This window comes from Schistocerca serialis, chromosome 2 (genome assembly GCF_023864345.2).
Source record: "Schistocerca serialis cubense isolate TAMUIC-IGC-003099 chromosome 2, iqSchSeri2.2, whole genome shotgun sequence".
Lineage (NCBI taxonomy): Eukaryota > Metazoa > Arthropoda > Insecta > Orthoptera > Acrididae > Schistocerca > Schistocerca serialis.
This window is the reverse complement of record NC_064639.1, coordinates 442,067,324-442,088,854: the sequence shown is the minus strand read 5'-3', so window position 1 is coordinate 442,088,854 and position 21,531 is coordinate 442,067,324. Positions and strand designations below refer to the sequence as shown.

The window sequence follows — 21,531 nt, the reverse complement described above, 5'->3', positions numbered from 1 at the left end:
AGGCTGCAATGGTTAATCCTTTGAGTGAATGAAAAAATGATCAAGCCAACATAACTCTGAAATAGATGCCAGTATGTACTCCTTGGGAATAGTAATCAATAATACTGCTCAATTTATTATGTACTAGTTGTTGTTGTTGTTGTTGTTGTTGTTGTTGTTGTTGTTGTTGTGGTCTTCAGTCCAGAGACTGGTTCGATCTAGCTCTCCATGCTACTTTATCCTGTGCAGGCTTCTTCATCTCCCAATACCTACTGCAACCTACATCCTTCTGAATCTGTTTAGTGTATTCATCTCTTGGTCTCCCTCTACGATTTTTACCCTCCACGCTGTCCTCCAATACTAAACTGGTGATCACTTGATGCCTCAGGATATGTCCTACCAACCGATCCCTTCTTCTGGACAAGTTGTGCCACAAATTTCTCTTCTCCCCAATTCTATTCAATACCTCCTCATTAGTTATGTGATCTACCCATCTAATGTAATTATGTACTTATAAATCTACAATGAGTTATAGGGTGGTAAACATCTGTTATAAGAGGTTTGCTCATAAAGCTTCAGATCAAATGGCAAGAAGTGTGTGTGGTTGTTTCGAAGACCTCATGACTAGCGTAATGCAGTTAGTTCATGCATGGTTGAATATGTCTTGTAATCAGTTTGAGAAGATTTAAAATATTTTCAGAGCTAGATGTTTGAGACACTGATACAAACTGAAAGACGTCTTAATAACTATGTACCACTTTCACTCCTTCCTCTTCCAAGGCACCCATTAGTACACCTCTGACAATTCTTCTTTTCAAATAATGTTGTCCTCCTGATAAGTTTGGAACTAATTCCTCAGTTAAAGGTATGGGGTTTGTATCCATTTTATACTGTGCATTGATGATACTTTTGGAAATCTGCGTAAATGTGGGAGTGTCCATTTGATTTATCTAACATGCCCATCAAAATAGCCTATTGACCCTTGATGTTACGTACAGTGTACACAATATGGTAAACAAACAATTCAGAATAATTTTGATGTAGAATGTCCAAATTTTGTTGTGTAGAATAGTTTCTGGTAGCACACTTCTTCCATTGCACATAGACAACCTAAAAACTTCGAATGCTATTATTCTGAATACATTCTGTAATATTTGTTCCACTTATATACTGGACATTCCTTTAAAATGGAGGTCAAGTATGCCATAAGACATCGGGGATGTGCATTGTGGCCTTAGACACAAGTGGTATACTGTGGTGTAAGTCTTTAAATAGATGTGGGGTACTGCCGCTTTGCTACTTACTTGAACCTTAATTCTGTAGCTTTGGACATATAATGTGATAAACATGTGTACATCATGTGGTTTCTGGATAGAATGCATGCCCTGATATATTGACTACCATTGATCTTCGCACGTTTATGTGATTGCTGTTCTTTGTGGGATACATGCTTTTAATATAGAAATTACCAGTCATCTTTTGTTTGAGTTAAAGCAATTTCTGCAGAATTCTTTCCTTAATTTTAAAATCTTTTGAGGCAAATACAGCATTAGGTTATATTGATAGGGGTTTTTAATTTGAACTAGTCATTTGACCATGTGTTGTAAGTGGCTTCTTGTGTTACTGCCTGTAAGTCATCGATCTACATTTGTGTATTAATTCTTCTAATCATGGTATCTGTGTACAATATACCACACTCTGGTTGACTTGCAAATCAGCTACTCAGTGCCTGTAGAAATCTTTCCTCATATGGTTTGAAACATCAACATAGACCCATTGCTCCAGACACTGAGAAACCTTTGTCCTTTAGTCTAATGATTTACTGTCTTCAAGAAAACATTTTTTGCAATTGCTAACGTACTTGTGATAATGATTAAGTGGCTGTCAGTTACTTAACACTTCTGGACGTATTGGTTGAATCTTTTACATTACATTGCCCATTCATCTTGCTGACTTAAAATCCGGGGGAGCCTGCCAGACATATGGTGTTAAGCTCCCACTGTTTGAAGAGCTCATTACGCTCCTGATGCTGTTATTATATCTTCATTTACAGAAATTATTTATTTTGCTTGTTTATGTATCAAGTTTTGCAGAACCATGCAGTTCACAGCATGTGAACGAGTAACGAGTCAGTACATGGTTTACAGAATGATGATTAGAAAATGTATAAACAAAAGAATTAATGAAACATAAAAAGATAGTGATGGCATCAGTGAGGAGACCTGCTGTGCCATAATAATGTGACGATTTAATCCATTTAATCTTGAACTGAGTGTCATGGAAATCAGTTAGCCCTTCATTGTTAAATACTTGTATAACAGGCTATGAGTTCATGGAAATTCATTTTACAATATTGTAACAGTATCTTGTCATGGTGATTTTAAACTGTAATTATCTAAACAATACTCTGGATCTAAAGAGGCCCATTGAAACCCACTCACACCTTCGAACCAAGAAAGTAACTTAAGTTCATGGGCAGCATAAACAGGGTGCACAAGATGTGATGTCCCTGTATGAGGAAAATGGTGGCAGAATACACTGTGGTGGTGTAGGTCAGAATGGTCTGTGTAAAGGGAGCAACACCTGTTCAGTGCATGGTCAGTGAAAAGAGTGGCAATGACTTATAGAAATATTGATCTGGTTTAGGACATTGTGCACAGATGTCTGGTGTCTGGTAGTGGCAGGGACGTAGAGCTCTACCACTGTAAGAGTGAATCTTCATCATCATGTTGATGGCAACAACTTTTGGCAGGTTGAGAGCTGACAGGTTGCCGTGCTGACGTCTCACTTGATTAAAGGATATATTGGACATGTAGCACAGATTATGAAGAAACCTGAGAGATATCTCAGGACAAACATAAGGCGAAATGCATCCCAAGCCTCCGTCGGTGAGAGGGGCACTGCTGTGCTAACCACGTCATAGTGACATCATTGGCAAGGCCTGTAACATAACTATCTCATACTGATCGGTTGTAACTGCCATTTATAACAGATGCTGAATGCACTGATAGTCAACGAGAGGGATACCAGAAAATAGCTATTACCTCCAAATCTCCTCTAAGTATATCCTTTAAGCACCTTAAACCACTTGGCGGAAAGGTCAAGAATTACCTCTGTGCTAACATTGCTCAGTGATGCATTGTAGCAAACATATCCACCTCTGATAACTCAAAGTAACGCCTGATGATGGTTCATTTTGTATACAGGAAGAGAATGAGCTTTCCCTGGGTGCAATTCCTTGGTGTGATAAATATAAGAAAGAACATTGATATGTTTACTTTCTGTGTGAAAGAGAAGATGTAATTCAGCAAATCTGTCTGTAATTGCTTTACTACTTACGTAAAATCACTGGTGGTGGTACAACCATATGCAAAAACGTTTCTTGAATTGTTCTCATCTCAGTTAGATATGAAGGAAGATGTAATTGGTCACAATCATCATTCAGGAATCATTCTGATATTTTGATGAAGTGACTTTATGGAAACCACTGAAATTCTGAGGGCAAGATGGTGGGGATTTAAACACAAGTCTCAATACTTGAATTTTATTATTCTTTTTCATAAGTGTGGCTACCATAATATGTAGATAATACATACCAAACATTGTTTTCATGTCTTTTACAAGTGAGAGCAATAAAGTACATTTGATAACACAGTGACAGGTCACTGTAACTGCTTAGCCATTAATGTAAAACACAGTCATAACGATCCATTACAGAAAAATTGCAAAAATTCATTGTCTTCAATGGCAGCATATACCAAAGAAAGTGCACAGAATTAATTCCCATGTACTGTGTGCTTTCACTTTTATTGAACTAGCACTGTTGGGTAAGATACAGATGCTAAACAGCAGCTTTATCTTGGAGTCAATTTTCTCCATCCACATTTCATTTCCATTTATGATATGGCATGGCATATCAGTGCTGAAATGAAACATCTGAAGCATATGTTGACGCAATTCAAAATTCTGAGCCTTTTTTCACTAGATGTGGTGTCCTTTGACAGTAAAATTGACTGAAGTAAATATTGTTGTATTGGATATAAGATATGATTGACAGTCTAATCACAAAAATATCCTGAATGTGCTGTAAAATCATTTACTCAGAGCACTCATCCACATTTGACCCTCTTTGAAGTTGTAATTGTTCGGAAATGTTCCCGATTAATACTTGCAACTGACAGTGACCTTGTGAAGCGCAACAGTGGAGACCCTTCCAGAAACTTTCAGTGTGCTGTTTATACTGACACAAAGACAGACAGAACACTCTGACAGTACAGCAACATTTGAGAGACAACAACACACAATAGCTGGCCTTAATAGTATTTTGCACACTTTTATACTTACCATTACCTTGAGCACACAAATAACGACACACACTGAATGAAATTCGGACACGACTGGAGGTTGAATCAAATAGCTGTAGTACTTAAGATGTATGTGAAGAAATTCATTTGTAAAAGTCTGGAAGCAGAAATATTGTCACATTTTCAGTAGTATGTTGCAGTTCTACTCTGTAAGCTATGCTGGTGTATATGAGGGCTAAGTAACAATAATTTAGAAGGACTTGAGGGAGAACTCTTCTTGTCACGACTGCAGTAGCTGTCCTTTGATCTTTGTGTGCCCTCGTCCTCACCACAGGTGGGCCTTTCTCAACCTGGGGTGAGTGACCTGCCATTCCTTTTTAACCATCCACAATGTACCTACTTCCCCTCTCCGAAGGGAAAGTATTAGTTACCTCTTCTGCTTTTATGTGTGCCTATTGGCAATACTAAGTCTTACGAATGTTAAGTAGCAATTCTGTCTCGTAATTTAAAGTTAGTAGCATGTACCTTTCGTCACTCTTCTTACGATTACTTTCAGTGTTGCTACATCTATCAATTCTGGTATACCCTCATCCCAGAAATTTGTTATCTGTGACTATAACAGTTATCCAGAATTATTTATGGAAATCGGAATGTAAATATCATCATCATTGTCACTGTGGGAAGAATGTACCCAGAAATTTGTACATTTACTCTGTTGACTTAGTCCAGAGCCACTTTTGATGGTTGCCTACATTGGGTTTTCCATAGTTGGCTCTCTACATTCTGTGGATGTAGCTTTCTTTGCAGCTTGTATCAGAGCATTTATATTGATGACTTGGTGCTAAAACGAAATTCGATGACTTCTAGCAAGTGGTGATGTATTTGTTTTAGCACTTTGTGACAACAATCAGTGTCTTGAAACACACTCTAACCTGACACCTCCTGTCCACTAGGGGAAGAAAAATTTTACTATTGCAAAAGATTAAAGTTCATTCATTTAAACTGCTTCTGACAGACAGTTGAGGAGTTTCATATTTGATGAGTACAACTGTTCATTAGCTTTTCATATTGGAGAATTTCAGCTGAAGTAAATTTTCAATCAAGTGCTGGGGCTAAATAGACTTAAGTTCAGTTTAACTGATTTTCTTATTGTATGTACTACATATGAGGGTGTGTATAGTTTGGCACATATGCCTTCCACTGTCGACAGGAACTCTTAAATGTAAGCAAGATTTTTAAATGAGTATTTCATAATAACTAACTGAAATGCTCTCTTTCAGGATGCTGGTGAGGCATCTGTTGCAAATCTTGATCGTTTGCGCCACATGGATGGTGGAACTAGGACAGCAACCCTCAGGTTACAGATGCAGAAGACTATGCAGACACATGCTGCTGTCTTCCGTACTGCTGAGACATTACAAGAAGGCTGCCAGAAGATGGCAGAGTTGTATAAGCAAATGGATGATCTTAAGGTTTGTGTCAATCCTAGAGTAGCTTAATATTTTGTGTTTTCAGAATCTGTTTGTGATAAGGGAGTTGTTAAACTGATTTCTTTTACATGCAGTCACGCATTCATCTGTTATTGACTATATTTATGGATCATATGCTAACATTATAAGGGCTGCAGACAAAACAAGAATGAAATGGCGCAAGATTAATGTTGCAGTTGCAGTTTCTTCTTAATTGGCCTCAGTGGAATGTATTAATTAAAATTCTGTCCCATGGTCAACCATCTCCCTCTTTCTCTCCTACTATTTTTGTTATTAATCAGTCTTATAATTTCTTGAACCAAGTTATATCACTTATGTTTGAATGTGTTAAAAAAGTCAACAGATGCAAATTTGCCTGCCTTTATTTGCAAGAAATCAGTGTTTGCTGACATGTGTAGTTGTCATTATATGTATTAAATCAATGTTTGCTGTCATGATGACACTGACTTGAAAGTGCTTCAACAACACTTAAACAAGGAGATTTTTTCTGCATTATTGTGCACCTTGTGACCAAGAGGCAATGATGTTCATGGAGCAAATTATTCCTTTTGACTGTCTAAAAAATTTCACACCAAAAGCAATGTGATAGTTGCCATTTGTCATTCAGAAATCATTATATTACTAACAAATGACAAACATTTCCCTTTTTCAAAATTTGCCTCACTCTGATATCCGTATCATCTACACATTGGCTTTTACCTAGAGGTGCATTTACATTGGCCATTTTACAGCAATGTGTGGCTGTGATAGTATTGCCATCAATATCAATGCAATATGGCTTCAATAAACGACAATATTTCTCAATGGTGTGACAGTGTTGCTGATGGAGTATGCGGTTACAGATAATTGGTGTTGTCCATCAGGAATGAGAGAATATTTCATATGGCTGACCATGTTTGCTTCTGCTTCCCTTTCACTCACCCCCTTGCATCCTCTTTCTCTCACTGAAGGTCTGTGGTGTCACATCACATGTGAGTGGTGAAACAATAGTTTGCTTCAGTTTGAAAGTTGACACTCATACATAGAGGCACTCAGGCTGTGGGAACATGAGAGTGGACAAACAAGAGAACCATGAACTTCATAATGGTGATACATCTATAAGCAGAGCCATGGAATGTAAAAAATCAGAGATCTCACTCTGAAAAGGACATTTTGTCATCTACCATCATATTTGCATCAAAGTTCTGTATGAAACACAAACATCCAAAAACTGAGGAGCACTCACCATTCTGGTTGAAACTGGTATGCAGTCTTTTCTGTTAGTATTGTTCTTACCAATCTGAGGCTAGATAATTTTAAAATACAGTCCAAATCGTTATTTGACACGGTAGGGACACTGGAAAAGATAAACATCTAGCATTAGTTCACAAATCAAAGTTTCAGAAGCAGTTCACTTGCATAAGAGAGAACATTTCTGCAAAACCTGGTTTCTCATTTTCTTGCTAACTTTTTCACTTGTGAGATGCAAAAGCAGCAAAGCCACACTCACTTTCATCTATTTTCGGGACCAGAGCAGCCCATGTAAACACTTCTGGAAACATTACTGTTGCCAGCAATATGTTCCCGGCCCAGAAACATATTGCTGGCAGCAGCAATGTTGCCAAACACGTAGCTGCATTTCATGTGGCCAGCAATGTTACCTCACGTATTTGCAAGACCGTACTATCATCGAGATGCAATTTCAGTGGTGCATTTACCCACCATATCTTGGAATGGAACTGCCCCCCCCCCCCCCCCACACACACACACACACACACAGATATATATATATCTCCTTTGCAGATTCATATTCTACACCAGAAAATACCTAGTGCTATCTGAAGCCACCTTTATTTTTTATTTATTTATTCTTTTTTAAATGGGAGATGATGCTGTAATTGACAAAATTAAATTTTGTGGTTTTTGCAATTAAGAACTGATGTATTTGATTCTACATAACATTTGTGATAAGAATGTAAATGTTTTTGGCCTAGTCAGCTGATATTATCATCAAAAGTTTTAGTTTTGCAAATTTGATTGTACAAAAACTTTTATGATCAGACATTTAAACTTTAAAGAATTGGTGGTTTACTGTGCTTGGCAGAAATAAGCTGCAAAGATACAGTATTGTTTGCATCAAGCCTAGAAACAATTAAAAAAAAAACACCTGGGTACCTTTTATGGACCAGTTCCACTTGTATGCTTAAGTTGTTAGCTCAAAAAACCTTTCACCTGGCTGTTTAGCACTCTGGTTTTTATGTGTCCTTCCCAGAATTTTCAGTTAAACAGATGCGGTGCTACAGAAGAATGCCAAAGATCAGATGGGTGGATTGAATAACTAATGAGGAGGTATTGACTTGGATTAGGGAAAAAAGAAATTCATGGCACAAATCGACTAAAAGAAGGGATTGGTTGATTGGAGGTATCAAGGAATATTCAGTCTGGTGATTTTTTTTTTTTTTTTTTTTTTTTTTTTTTTTTTTTTTTTTGAGGGGGGGGGGGCAGCAAAGTTGTAGAGAAAAGCCCAGGTGTGAATACAGTAAGCAGGTTCAAATAGATCTATGTTGCAGTGGTTACTCAGAGGTTAAAGAGGCTTGCACAGGATTGACTAGCTTGGAGAGTTGCATCAAACCAGTTTTTCGACTGAAGACTACAGCAAAAACATCTAAGTAGAACACTGACAGTCTGCTTGTCAGTATGCTTATGCATTATCATCAACCATTTGATATATTCACTACTGATTCTCTCCTCCAGGCTGCTTCTCACATTACAGCATTCAGCCATACCCGTCAATGCTGCTCCTAAATTTTTTTCTAATGTATCCTATCTTTCTTGTGTTAGGTATTTACTTATTGCTTGGAGGCCAGCAAAGAATATTGATTTATTTACCATATCCCAGCACATCCCTATTCAATTTTCATTAGTCACATGTCTGTCCTTCAGTGTTGTCTGTTACCCGATCAATTTGTTTGCTTTGCTGCCCCTTCTAGTTATTCTCATCATGTTATTCTCATCATGTTTCTCTCTGTTATTTACTGAGCAGTGTGAATTTTTTTCTAATGAATTTCACGTGAAAAATCTGTGTGTTAGTGCCGTAAGTGAAAACTAGTAATATACACTAATTGTAAGCTTATCTTTTTCAAACACATTACAGGTTTAGTTGTGAAAACCTTACCTAGTCTACCAATAGCTCTCCAGGCCACTTTTACTCTACTGTAATTTTTTTTTCCACCCAATAGTTGTCTTCGTTGCTCAGTACACAAAAACTTTTCAATTAGTTTATAACTTTTTCCTGAATGTGTGCCATTTTCTTTTCAATAAGTTGATTATTGACCAGACCAAGTCATAAAGTGGTAGAGTGCAAGAAAAGTCTTGCTGAAAAGTCAGTCAAGTGTGACTTTTCAAAAATGTTGTAAAATTGGTAACCAGACTGACTGTTGAAGATTTGGTTTTCTAAGGAAATACAATATGGTAGGGCTTTCTGATTTGTAAGAATGGCTTTTGTATCGTTTTCTATTTAAGGAAATTCACATTGCAGTGACTGGGAAAATTGTCCAGCAGTGTGTGTGTGTGTGTGTGTGTGTGTGTGTGTGTGTGTAAATGAGTGCGCCCATCATAAAAACTAGAAGTATTTTCTCTCTTTATTGCTTCATACCAATTATTATGTGCCTCAAATTCATATCACTGGCTATTTGATTTAGAAATATAATCATGTTTGGTTATTGATTAAAATCTGTATATCCATTTGGTTTTGCTTTTTTTCTACACTTCACTGGAGTGTAAGCAAAGACACTCATATATATAACATTAAAAATGATAAAGATGAGTTGTGTATTGTTTCCTGATATGCCACTTCAGACATACGTGGTGTTAAATATACCAACATTCTAAATTACAAAAATTTGAAAGGTAGAGAAAAAGAATGGATTCTTGCATGTACATATAATTCTGCTCTTACATTGAAACAGTGATAAATATGTTTTCTTGTTTTGGTCATGCCTGGTGCAAAAACTGCTTCCTGTACTGTTATATGAAAAACATACTAGGTATAGAAAACATCATAAAAAAGAGTATTGAGTATTGTCAGCATAACATTCTAAAATGCTATGTAAGTTTTTCAATTAACTTACTGCAGAGTTATCAGTATCAATTTCAAGGGAACTTCCCATTTCCAACTTTGGTAGTCCACTTTGACTAAGACTTGTATATGACTACAGATTTCATTACTGATGCTTTAACACTTTAAATAAAAAAATAATACATTGTAAGGTTCCTTTCTACCAATCTAGTTGCTTGATAGAAGCTTGATATGGAACACAGACCTGGTGGAGACATTGGAACTGCAAAACCTCATGATCAACGCTGTGCAGACAATTGTGGGTGCAGAAAACCGTAAGGAATCAAGGGGAGCCCACGCTAGGGAAGATTTTAAGGTTAGTCTCATCCAAAGTTAAATCGGTTAAGTGATGTGATTGATTGAGTTTAATAATTTTACATGTGATTCATGTAGTTGTAATGCTAATAATCCATACCTGTCTCCCAGCATTAATTTGCGCACAATAAGGATATAGTTTCCACATATCATAAAACTTACATGCTCTCTTCACAGGTACGTGTGGATGAATATGATTATTCCAAGCCTCTAGAGGGCCAGACACCGAAGCCAATGGAACAGCACTGGAGGAAGCATACACTGACAACAATTGATGAACGCAGTGGAAAGGTTAGGTTCTATAAATGATCTGTTTGGCTTAACATGTTAACAGCTACTTATTTTAGTATAAAACAGCTCATATCTTGTAAGTTTCCAGTTTTTGTTTTATAACAAACAGCTGTTGTCAGACTGCTTGCATTTATTGAGAAGTATTGCACATAAGAAAAGAGTGTGAGTGTAGGACAGAGAAATGCAAACCAATTTGAAAATGTTTCAGCGTAGAGATGACGATAGCAGATTCCTGTCTGTGCAACTTCACATCAGTGGCATTGAATAGTATAATGCGTGACATGATATTACAGCATTCTTCTTTCATATTGAGAGAAAAGTAATTTTAAAAAGTTCAGCAGATAGAACAACAGTTTTTTCATATGCACGGATGAAGAAACCAACTGAAATTTTTTACCTTTGGTACAATGGTCTCGTATATCACACATGCATCTGAAATTGACTTTCAATATTTGCCACCTAATATACTGGTGTGTTAATATGAGAATCGTAAGTGCTTCAAAAGATCTCTGTAACATGTTCTATGTGGCATCAGTGGAATAATTATTTTTCACATTCCATGTGGTGTTTTTTTTCCCATGAATTTACCACTTAATGCTTTCCTTCACTCTGATTTGTCAGTGTTTCATTGCTACATGAGACTGAAAACTAATTTTAATTGTGAGGCCAGCCGGCCGGTGTGGCCGTGCGGTTCTAGGCACATCAGTCTGGAACCGCGTGACTGCTACGGTCGCAGGTTCGAATCCTGCCTCGGGCATGGATGTGTGTGATGTCCTTAGGTTAGTTAGGTTTAATTAGTTTTAAGTTCTAGGGGACTGATGACCACAGATGTTAAGTCCCATAGTGCTCAGAGCCGTTTGAACCATTTTTGAATTGTGAGGCCAAGAGATAGTGTCAAAAGGTTGATAATGTTCCACTTGTGATGAGCTGTCAGTCACATACTGTATATTCAAAGCGTATTCATCTTAGATGACAGGGTCAAGGATGTTTAATATGTTTCCACTCATCTGTTGAATTTACATGCCATCTGTTTACTTTTGCCCTCACTTGAAAATCAGATTGTTTGTGTACTGCGTTTGTGATTTTTAATAGCATAGTTAAATTATTAATGTCAAGATGGTCTACGTTAATGTCTACATCTTGCACGAGGTTACCAGTCGTCTACGGGCTCCACAAGACGTAAAAGTTCCCTTTTCCCCCCATATTAAATGACATACTTACACATTGTAATATTCAACACTTATGCTATGTATTTTTCGCCAGGGATTATCATCACATATACATATACAGGAAATTCTGTAGCAAGCAACAAAAGTTTGGAGTGAATTGCTTTTCCTGAATAATTATTTAAACAGAATAAAAGTTATGCAAATCTGGCAGAAGTGGTAAAACAAAAACTTTGGGCATAATACTCAGAATCATCATTGTGATTGTTAGTAAAATCCATGTTGCAGCATTAGAATATGACACAAAGTATACATTTTAAAACATATGTTTTAGAGGATTTTGTATCAGGATGAATATTTCACAAGAGATTCAGAATTCTTAATTATAAAGCGTTTCAGTTAACTTTGTGGAAAAAGTTCAGTAATAGTGAACAGGAAAGCCTGTCAGATCTTCGTCTCTCCTGATATGAAACTATCTGTTGTCAAGTTACACCAAGGAACTCGTGCATATTTTAAACATCAGATGACCAGTGTATCATTGTAAACTTGACAGTGATTATTAACACTTTGAAGATGAGCAGCATAGCTCCTAAGTCATCCTATTGATTCCAGCTACGTCCAAAAATTGGCAATGTAGACCTGAGTCAGCCATTTCGCTGCTTTGTGAATGTATTACAGTGTTTGTCTTACATATGTCGTCTGTGTAAAGGTGCTATTATAATGCTTGAACTGCCACAAAAAAAGAGGGGGCAGCACTGGTTTTTCATTTTGCCAGAAAACAAATACAGACAACATTGTGTGTTACTTGTTTTTCAGCGTTCACATACATGTTGCTAAAAACAACTTTCATTTTGCAAATGAGGCCATTTGCTTATTGTGAAATGGAAAGATGCTAGGAACATATTTCTTTTGATGACAAACCGCACAAGAATGCATACAACATGAACTACAGAAACCACTAATTTACTACTATCTCTTTTAGAGGAAGCCGATAATATCCAAATGGTCTTAGATGCAATACAAAGTTTGTGCGGAACGAAACTAGGCTAGATCTGGGAAAGTGGAAGGAAAACATATCGGGTACTATGGTTAAAAATTTAATGTGAGACTTCGTTTCCCATATTCCCCAAAAACTTTATGCTAAGACAACTAAATAATTTTCAATAAGAAACTACTTTTTTGTACAATTTACATTTTAGTACCAACAATTTCTAATCCTATGTCCATGTGGAAACAAAAGATGAAAAGTTTTTTTTTTTTTTTTCCAGTGTAGATAAAGCAACAATTTTCATTTTGGCCTAAAAAACTGTCTAGGTTCTTTGTCATAGAAAAAAGACCTCCCTTTAAAGTTCAATAAACTGATTTAATTTTAGGCAGTAGAACCTGCCCCCACACAAAATTCCAAAAAACTGTGCAAAAGCACAGTATCAGACAGTTGATAGACACCCTAGCTTCCCAATCCTCAAAGTGTTCATGTTGTTTCACTTGACAACCTCGTAGTTGATTTGATCCTAATCTGCTTCCTTCATCATGTTTTATCTCTGATTTAGGTCTGATCCAGTGATTCTTTCATTTCGTGATCCATGCAGCTGTGATTTTAGTGACAAATCATGGTTTCATTTGTTCACAACCATTTTCTGTCTTCAATTAATTATAATCTTTATTGTGTGCTTTTGCCCATGGACTCATTTTTAAATAATTTTTCTACAGAGGATTGGACTTTCAACAGTCCACTGAAAAGCACATCATGCCTTTATTGTTTTAAAGTGATTACTTCGGGACAGCTCTTGTAGAAATTTCGGATGACGAATTGAGTTCCTTCATTCGCTGAGTTAAGTACTCACATTTTTGTGGGGACATGCATTATTTAAACAAGTGTGATGGCAGATATACTAAATTTTTGATGAAGGCTTGGTCCACAGCCTTTATATAATTATTGAGCGTAGTCATTCTACATATACCTGTTGAAAATACTTATTGCAATTGCAATTTTGATATACGTCACTTTCAAGTGTTGTGGGACACCAAAATCCCTCTCTGCAGTGTTAAGCCATTACATTCTGGAACATAGTTCCTAGCAATCTGATCCAAATACATATTGGTGGCGTAAGTACATCCACACTTCCGTACACAATGTGAGCACAAGTCATGTCCAAAAGAACAGAAACTATCAGTCTTTCAGTGCAGAAGTGTAATGATGTCAGATATCTTGTTGGAATAAAGTAGGTCTGTGACTGAAGAGGAATAATGAGCAGAAGGATTCAGAATTGTTTCTGATAAATTTAAGTGATGTTACAAGGGTGGACATCAAGTCGTGGGCCTTCTCGACATTCAGGCACTTCCTCTGTAGTGCTATTCATATTTTTACCCTATCAGTATGACCAAACAGTTTTACCAAAATAGATAACAGGAAAAAGAAATAAAAAGTGTGCTTATTAATTAAAAAGTCATTTGCTTTGACCCCTGTGTCAGAATTGTTTTTTTTTTTTTTTTTTTTTTTTTTTTTTTTTTTTTTTTTTTTTTAAAGAAAAGAATATTTTGAAGCTCTGTATAGTCAGACAAAACTGAAGACATTGTCATGTAGCTTATGGCCCACCTCATAGGGCAGCAAATCAGATTGCCTTAAAATATTGCTAATAATATCAGAGCCTTAGTTGTGGTACTTTGTGTAGAGTATAGCCCTAAAAAACATTCTTCTAACTCTTAACACAACATCAAAAAATTATATACAGACATTAAATTGCTTTTTGATGTCCACGTCTGTTGTTTTGTCTGCCATGATCGCAAAATACTCTGCTCGTCTGATATCATTCAATAATTTTCTAAGAAGTTTATGACTTAAAATCGTGGGATGTCCATTTATAAGTTCTGTGCTGTAGCCACATTGAAAGTTTCTGGTTAACTTCACATCAAAGCCGTAATAAATTGTTTAGTTACTGTTTTATCAATTTGCCCCCGTATTGCAACACTCAGTAACAGAGAAAAAGTACACAAGCTAGGTTTTGTTTTATTTGTCAGTTTTTCTTTTGAAATCTGGCGAAATACAATGACATTTGATTTTTAAGGATTTGAATTTCAGTACAGCTTCTCTGTGGCAGCGTGTTGTTTAATGTACTTGCAGCTTTTCTACCTCTTTCTTCCAGTTCAAAAAACCAGTTTCCATTTTGTGAGAACTGAAAATGATGATCTTCAAATATTGTTTGCCAGTGTTGTAAATAACTTTTTTTACCTTATTGTAATCAGTCCATGCAAATTGCTGGCTCCAAGAGGGCTGATAACTGTGATGTTTGATGTTCCCCTCACTTCCACCTGTGGAACAGTGTTTTCTGTTACCACCACACTTTCGCCCCCTTTGTCTTTTTCACACACAGCAGAACTGACACTAACTGTAGGTTCACCATCACTAACATTTGGGGCATTAGCACTTTTCTAATTATAAACTTGTCCATTTTAAGCTGACCTATAAGGGACAAAAGGCTGATTAATAATTCAACCTAGTCAGTCACAGTAAAACTGACCACTGACTCTATCCACTGTGTGTCATATTAGTGCGCGCGCTTCATACCATAAGAAGTTGACAGACACTAATCGCACACTTTTATTTGGCTGCTCTTTCACTTATGAAAGTAGGCCAACTTTGGGCTGCCCCAGATGCTAGTATTAGCTAAGTAAAGGGAATTGCGCACCATAACAATAAGTTATGATTGTGTGAGTGGTGTTGATTTGTGTGTGGTGTTGTGCCTGGTGATTATGAATATTATTTACAAAAATGAGTGAAGAGGCTTTACTGGTATCTGTGGTCCTTCTAGCAACTTATCAACTTTTCTGTCACTTATGTGATCTATTACATGTTTGTTACTTTTATAAGATGTAAGCAGGCTGTCCTGGGGGGAGGAGGAGGAGGAGGAGGTGGAGGTGGGCTTGTCTAAGCAAATAGTACATTATGAGCAAATCATAAGCTTCTGCTCCAAGCATGCCTCCTTACAGGAACCAAGCAAAATTGTGTGATTAATACAGATCCAGGAGAAACCCTGTCAAGATAGCTCTTCAGGTGCAGAGGGGTTAGAGCTGTATAAGAGATGAACTCTCAATAGTTCATCAAATTGGAATTGTTCTTGCACCTTTCCTCATACCTAATCATTGTATGCTCTTGTGCAATAATGTACATACAAGTTTATCAGGTTTACTAATAATTGGGGGGGGGGGCTGTTGTGAGAAATACATGTTCGAACATTGAAAGGGGGGGGGGATGCTCTACTACTAAAAATTGGGGGGGGGGGGGGGGGGAAGTATATCGCCCACTCCCCATCCCACAAGTTGGTGCCCTGGTTTGAATCTATACCCACTTTCTGAAGAACTGTCTGTGCTGATTTATTTGAAACTCACACCAAAGTGTTCTCTAAATCTAAAATTTCTAAGCAAAAATTTAACTCGATGAAAGGGAATATTTGGGCTCAGTCACATTAATAATAATAATAATCATGCTAATCACCTTACAATATGAGCACATTAAAACTGACTCATTGTGGAAGAGTAAGCTTACGTTAGAAGATGCAAACTATCAAGCTAACTCATCAAATAAAGCTATAAATTGGTTTGTAAATTTACAAAGTTTTTTTTTTTTTTTTTCTTCAGCTTCATTGTCTCCATTTTCCTTGACAGACCTGTTACTAGCCACCATCCTCATTGTGGCAATATGCAGTAATTGGTAGACATGTGTGCCCTTGCTAAATAGTATTACTCGACTTGATGTCACAAGAGCACTCGCTGCCAAGGAAAACAAACAAAATCTTTTTTTTTTTTTTTTTTTTTTTTTATTATTATTATTATTATTATTATTATTATTATTATTATTATTATTATTAACATATTTGTCACTTGTATTCACCCAGAGTATCACTTGCCATAATGTATGTCTGAAGATGAAAACCTGCTCTTCTGTAGTGCATCATTTTTAATGTAACCTGATTTTGAGGTGATAAACATAAATGTGGTTGGACCAAAATGTTCTGCTACATGGTTCAATTACAGCTGCATCCTTATCATCAAGCTATGTATAAAATTGAAGTTGTAAGTCATACACCTCCATCCTATAAATTAGTTCATGACTTCTGAATTGTGCATTGTTCTCTAGCAAATTAAGGCATTAACCATTTCAGTTGCTACAGCATTATCTGCAGGCACTTTTCCCTTTTTCATGTTCGAATGGTGTTGTGTACCTAACCCAGATCTTTTCCAATGTCTGTGTGATTATGATTCATTTCTAAGAGTACTTTAAAGAAACTTTCAAATGCCTGTGCATTACTTACATTGACATCTTAACAAAGTAATATGTTCTCTTCCTAACGTATTTCTTCATACTCATTACTTCCAGTTGTTTCTCGTAACAATTTTTATTGCATTTTCTCACATCCTCAAAAATATTTCAGAATTGTTTTATGTTTAATTCTGTGCACTCTGGTAGGTTTGTGTTGTTTTTGCTAAATCTCTCACATTCCATGTAGTAGCTGCCTTGTTTCAGCTGACATTTTTTCTTTTGTCTTCTTCGTGCTTAGTTTTGTATGTCTCCCCATGATTAAACAAATGTTCGTAATCCACATTTTCAGTTTTTTTGTCAGTGGTTTCTTCCAGCTCTGTATCTGTTTTTACTCTGAAGCTATGACTGCTTGAAGTACTAATGTTATTCACAACACAGAGGAAGCATTGAGTTCCAATCAGGTACATTTAAAAGTAGACTGTTGGGCGCACCCCCCCCCCCCCCCCCCCCCCACACACACACACACACACACACACACACACACACACACACACACACTTGCTGTGCCATGCAAGCAAACATGGCAACTTGTCTCTGAGTACTGTGATACCACAACCTGTTCTAATTTGGATTTTCCATTGTTTTAAGTACTGATGTGCTTTGAGAGTCAAACCCTGTCAATTTACTGTTTGATAAAATAGTCAGTTTCATCTCTTGTCCCATCTGTTCATAGCCAGTCTACTTCGATTTGATTTCTTTAGGAAAAGTGAATTGATGACAAATATGGTGGTGTTGACAGATTTAGTAGTAGCATGTATAACATGTCAAATTTTTTGTTCCAGGTTGAGATCAAGTATAGGCCAGTGATTGACAAGACACTGGATGAACGAGAATGTGCTACTGTTCCACCTGCAATTCGTTCATACTGAAGTGAGCTACTTGAATCTACACAATTCTGTGTGTTATGCAGAATGCCTGCACGCTTAGCCTTTGTATAGGGTATTATAGAAGAGTGTACCTACGTACAGTATTACATTGGAGTCCGATTTTGATTTTACATCAGATATTTTTTTAGGTATCTTTTAAACAGATAATGAATGACCTTGATGGTTATATCAGTGCAGCTCAGAACCAGCATTTGAAAGCAGTACTTACTTAATTGTCCTCTGTAATGTGATAGTACAAGCATTTTCCAAGAAAATTTATGGTGCTCACACAAATATACCTACAGCTGTTATTTATTTATTTATTTATCAAAGAAATGCAGTCTGATCTTGAGATTGTCTGTAGAAGTACTTATATATTCAAATTTTGTAAAAGTATTTGTTGTTATACATTGGTTTTAAACACAAAGAACCTCATTTGTAACTCATTTTAGAGTTTTGAAAAGGAGTGCTGAAAAGCATGTAAGACAGTATTTGTTTGAATGTTAACATGCATTTTGTGAAAGTTTCTGAATTTATTGTCTTACTTAGTGTTCCTTTTGGAGAGAAAAAAATGCTTTTTTAACTAATTACCTGTGCTTTCCTGAATGTGTGTTAGCTTCAAATGTGACTAAGATTCATTTTTCATGTCCTGGTATCTGCAATGTACCTGAATATTAATGGCATATATTTTTCATGTTAGTATTTAGGCAAGAAAATTGCACTCAGTGGACAGATTCTCAGTTTTAATAAGCTTTTTGCTGTAATATGATTTTCTTAAAATTTTGTCACTCCTTAAGAACTTCATGGATTTTTCAGTACCACATTACTACTTAATATTGTTTTGACATTTTTTTCCATAGCTGTCTGCTGTGTTCTTGCAGTGCTATAAACAGCATATTTTCTGCGGCATTGTTTGAATAACAGTGATGTTTCTTTGCACATTGTGACAGTATTCTTTATTCATCCAAAACATGTAAAAGGAATGTATAGTTGAAATTAAATGCTGCTATTAAATCTTTATTTGTCTAGACTGAAGTTATTTTATTTATCAGCAGGGTTGCTACTGCTGTATTCTGTGGGGGGTGATTTTGACAAAGGCCAAATACATAAGCAGTTGTACCTACTCAGATCAAATGTCGATCAGAAAAAGTAATTTTTGAGAACATATTCTCTTGGAGGAGATCCCTTTTTGCAGTCAGCATTCATGGAATTGTAATGTCTGCTCCATTCACCACCACTGCCTACCATCATGGTGATAGGTCTGAAGATGGTCGAAAATGGCCCGAAACTGGTAACCTCATAAGTAGTAGTTTCTTGCTGTTTTGACTGTTCATGTTCATTTTTAAGCAGTATATAAAAACATTACTAGTGTAATATGTATTAGCATCTCTACTATTGAACTCTTTGGTACATCAATTTTTGCCTGTTGATTGACCTTTCTGTACCACTGGATGGTACTGTTGTGACATGGTCAGCATGTTGATTAGGAAAGGGGGTTAACGTGAGGACACTGGGATAAGGAAAGCAATGTTTCAGAGGAGCTTACTAAGGAATGCAGACACTCAAATAAGAAACTTCATTAGAACTTAGAATCAACAAAGCCACTTTTAAGTAAATCTCACTTATAACAAATATTTCAGCCGGTGTCATTGAAACTCCCATAAGATCAGTGTTATTCCTCCCCACCTTACGAAAAAGTCCGTTTCCGAGGAGTGAACGTGGAATATGATGCAAATTAAAATCCAGTTTTTACACAATTCCTAAGATGTCCACATTAGTTTCCAGTTGCTTTCAGTTTCATGCAGGTCATGTGACGGCAGTATATGGTAATATATTTTTTCAGTTGACACATACCTGGATCATAGGTTTTTGATCAATAGCTCAAATTCCCTTGTAGTGATACAGGAAAATTGCACTGAATAAATTGGAAAGCTATCTCCGCTCTGCCTACCGTTCGATTCTGGTTATGCAATCCGATCAAAGTATTAATGGAGAATGAGCTATGAATTGTAGTATTTGTAATTTTTGAATTTATTAGTTATACTTTTGTGGAGCTATGCTCCAAAAACAAAGTAAGCATGTAATTCAGCAAAAGCTAATGATTACCCATAATGTTAAAGACAATTGTGACATAAAAATTTTCACTTTGATGAAGAAGTATCATACGGCACCATCCTCATTGTGTGACATTCAGGAACAAGGAAACATTCTTAAAAACTGGCTCTAGTGGTTCCTCTGGATGCAAAAGGAAGGATATTTGCATGTCACTGTTCTGTGATGTGAAAAATAATCTTTTAAAATGCTTCCAAGAAATGGTGAGTGGCAGCATTCTTATAAGCAGAACGTACTGCAAGAGAAGGCTCGTAAAATCACCCTGAACATTGTGTGTTGAAAATTGCAGTGTGTCAAATGGCATGTTAGATAGTTTCAAAAAACGTCACAATCGCTCACTTCAGTGTGTACGCGGAGAAAGTGAGGCTGTGGATGTAGAATGTGTAAACCCTGGGAGAACATTAGAATGTCACGAGTAATGTAGGTTTGTGAACCGAGAGATGTCTCAGTGCAAATAAAACTGGCGTCTTTTACAATTCCCCCAAAAATGCATGCTGTTGAGACAAAAATACCATGGAGGTAAAAAAGTAAAGAAAGGATGACTGCACTATTGTGGGTAAATAGTGATGGGTGTGAAAAGTAGCCTCCACTGTGATAGAAAATTTTGAATTCCCAAGTATTTCAAAATATAAAAATGCTGCCTTGTACTTACACATACAACAGCAATGCCTGCTTGACGTCAGAAACCTCTACTAGATTTCTCAGGCCTTAAGGTGCCATGATAGATGCAGCAGACAGGAAAATAATACTCATTGCTGACTTAAGCCCTGTACCTTCCAAGGAAACATAATTTTCCAGGAATGAAAATGTTGTGTTATTTCCATCAGACTACCAAAAGCATCTGCTGCCTCTGAACCTAGATAGAATATAGCCTGTTAAAACCAAACACAGAGTTACAGTTGTCCATAAGTCAATTCCATTCCTTGAGAAGAAGGAAGTGATGACTTAACATTCTATGGGCCACATGTTCGTTATAGCCTGGAATTATGTTATACAACAGTTAGTGTTAAATTGTTTCACAAAGGTTGTTTGTGCTACATCAGCCACTTTTGAAGATGACATTCTTCCAGAAGATCAGAGTGTAATTGTAGAGGTTCCTGAAAATGGGACATTCCAGGAATTTGTTTCTTGTGGTGAAGATGTTCTGACTTCCACACCCAAGCTAATTTAAGTGAGGTGCTTGCGAAGGAACAGTGTGGTGATGACAGTGATGATGAAGGGGAGGAGATTGTTGCACTAAATTTTTGCAGCTGGTGTACAAGGAACTACTTTTCGTCTTTTGATGTAGACAAATCAGTTGTAACAAATATCAACCAACTGGAACAACTGCTTCTGTCACTACAAAGTTCTGGAAGAACAAAACAAACGCCTTACTTTATTTATTTTTAACTAAAGAATTTGTTCTACAAAATATGTGATGATACATGATCTAACGCAAAAACAAACAAACATTGCACCACAAAGGAATTATCCGAATGGGACAAAAATTGCTAAATGCGTTGCACATATACACCCAAACAAGTGATTACAATTTAAGAAAATTTGGATTGTTATTCAAGAAAAAGAGCTCCATAAATTGACGGGTTTATAATGCA

General features: G+C 36.5%; 1 protein-coding gene across 1 annotated transcript in view; it reads left to right on the top strand.

The window, feature by feature from the left end:
• Positions 1–18,854, top strand: part of LOC126457318 (succinate dehydrogenase [ubiquinone] flavoprotein subunit, mitochondrial) — a 101,172-nt gene extending 82,318 nt beyond the window's left edge. Inside the window, exons 10-13 of the mRNA XM_050093512.1 lie at positions 5,564–5,755; positions 10,042–10,185; positions 10,362–10,475; positions 17,741–18,854. Of these exons, the coding sequence (XP_049949469.1) occupies positions 5,564–5,755; positions 10,042–10,185; positions 10,362–10,475; positions 17,741–17,827 (537 nt within the window). The 3' untranslated portion in view covers positions 17,828–18,854. The remainder of the gene's footprint in view (positions 1–5,563; positions 5,756–10,041; positions 10,186–10,361; positions 10,476–17,740) is intronic.
• The last annotated feature ends 2,677 nt before the right edge of the window (positions 18,855–21,531 follow it).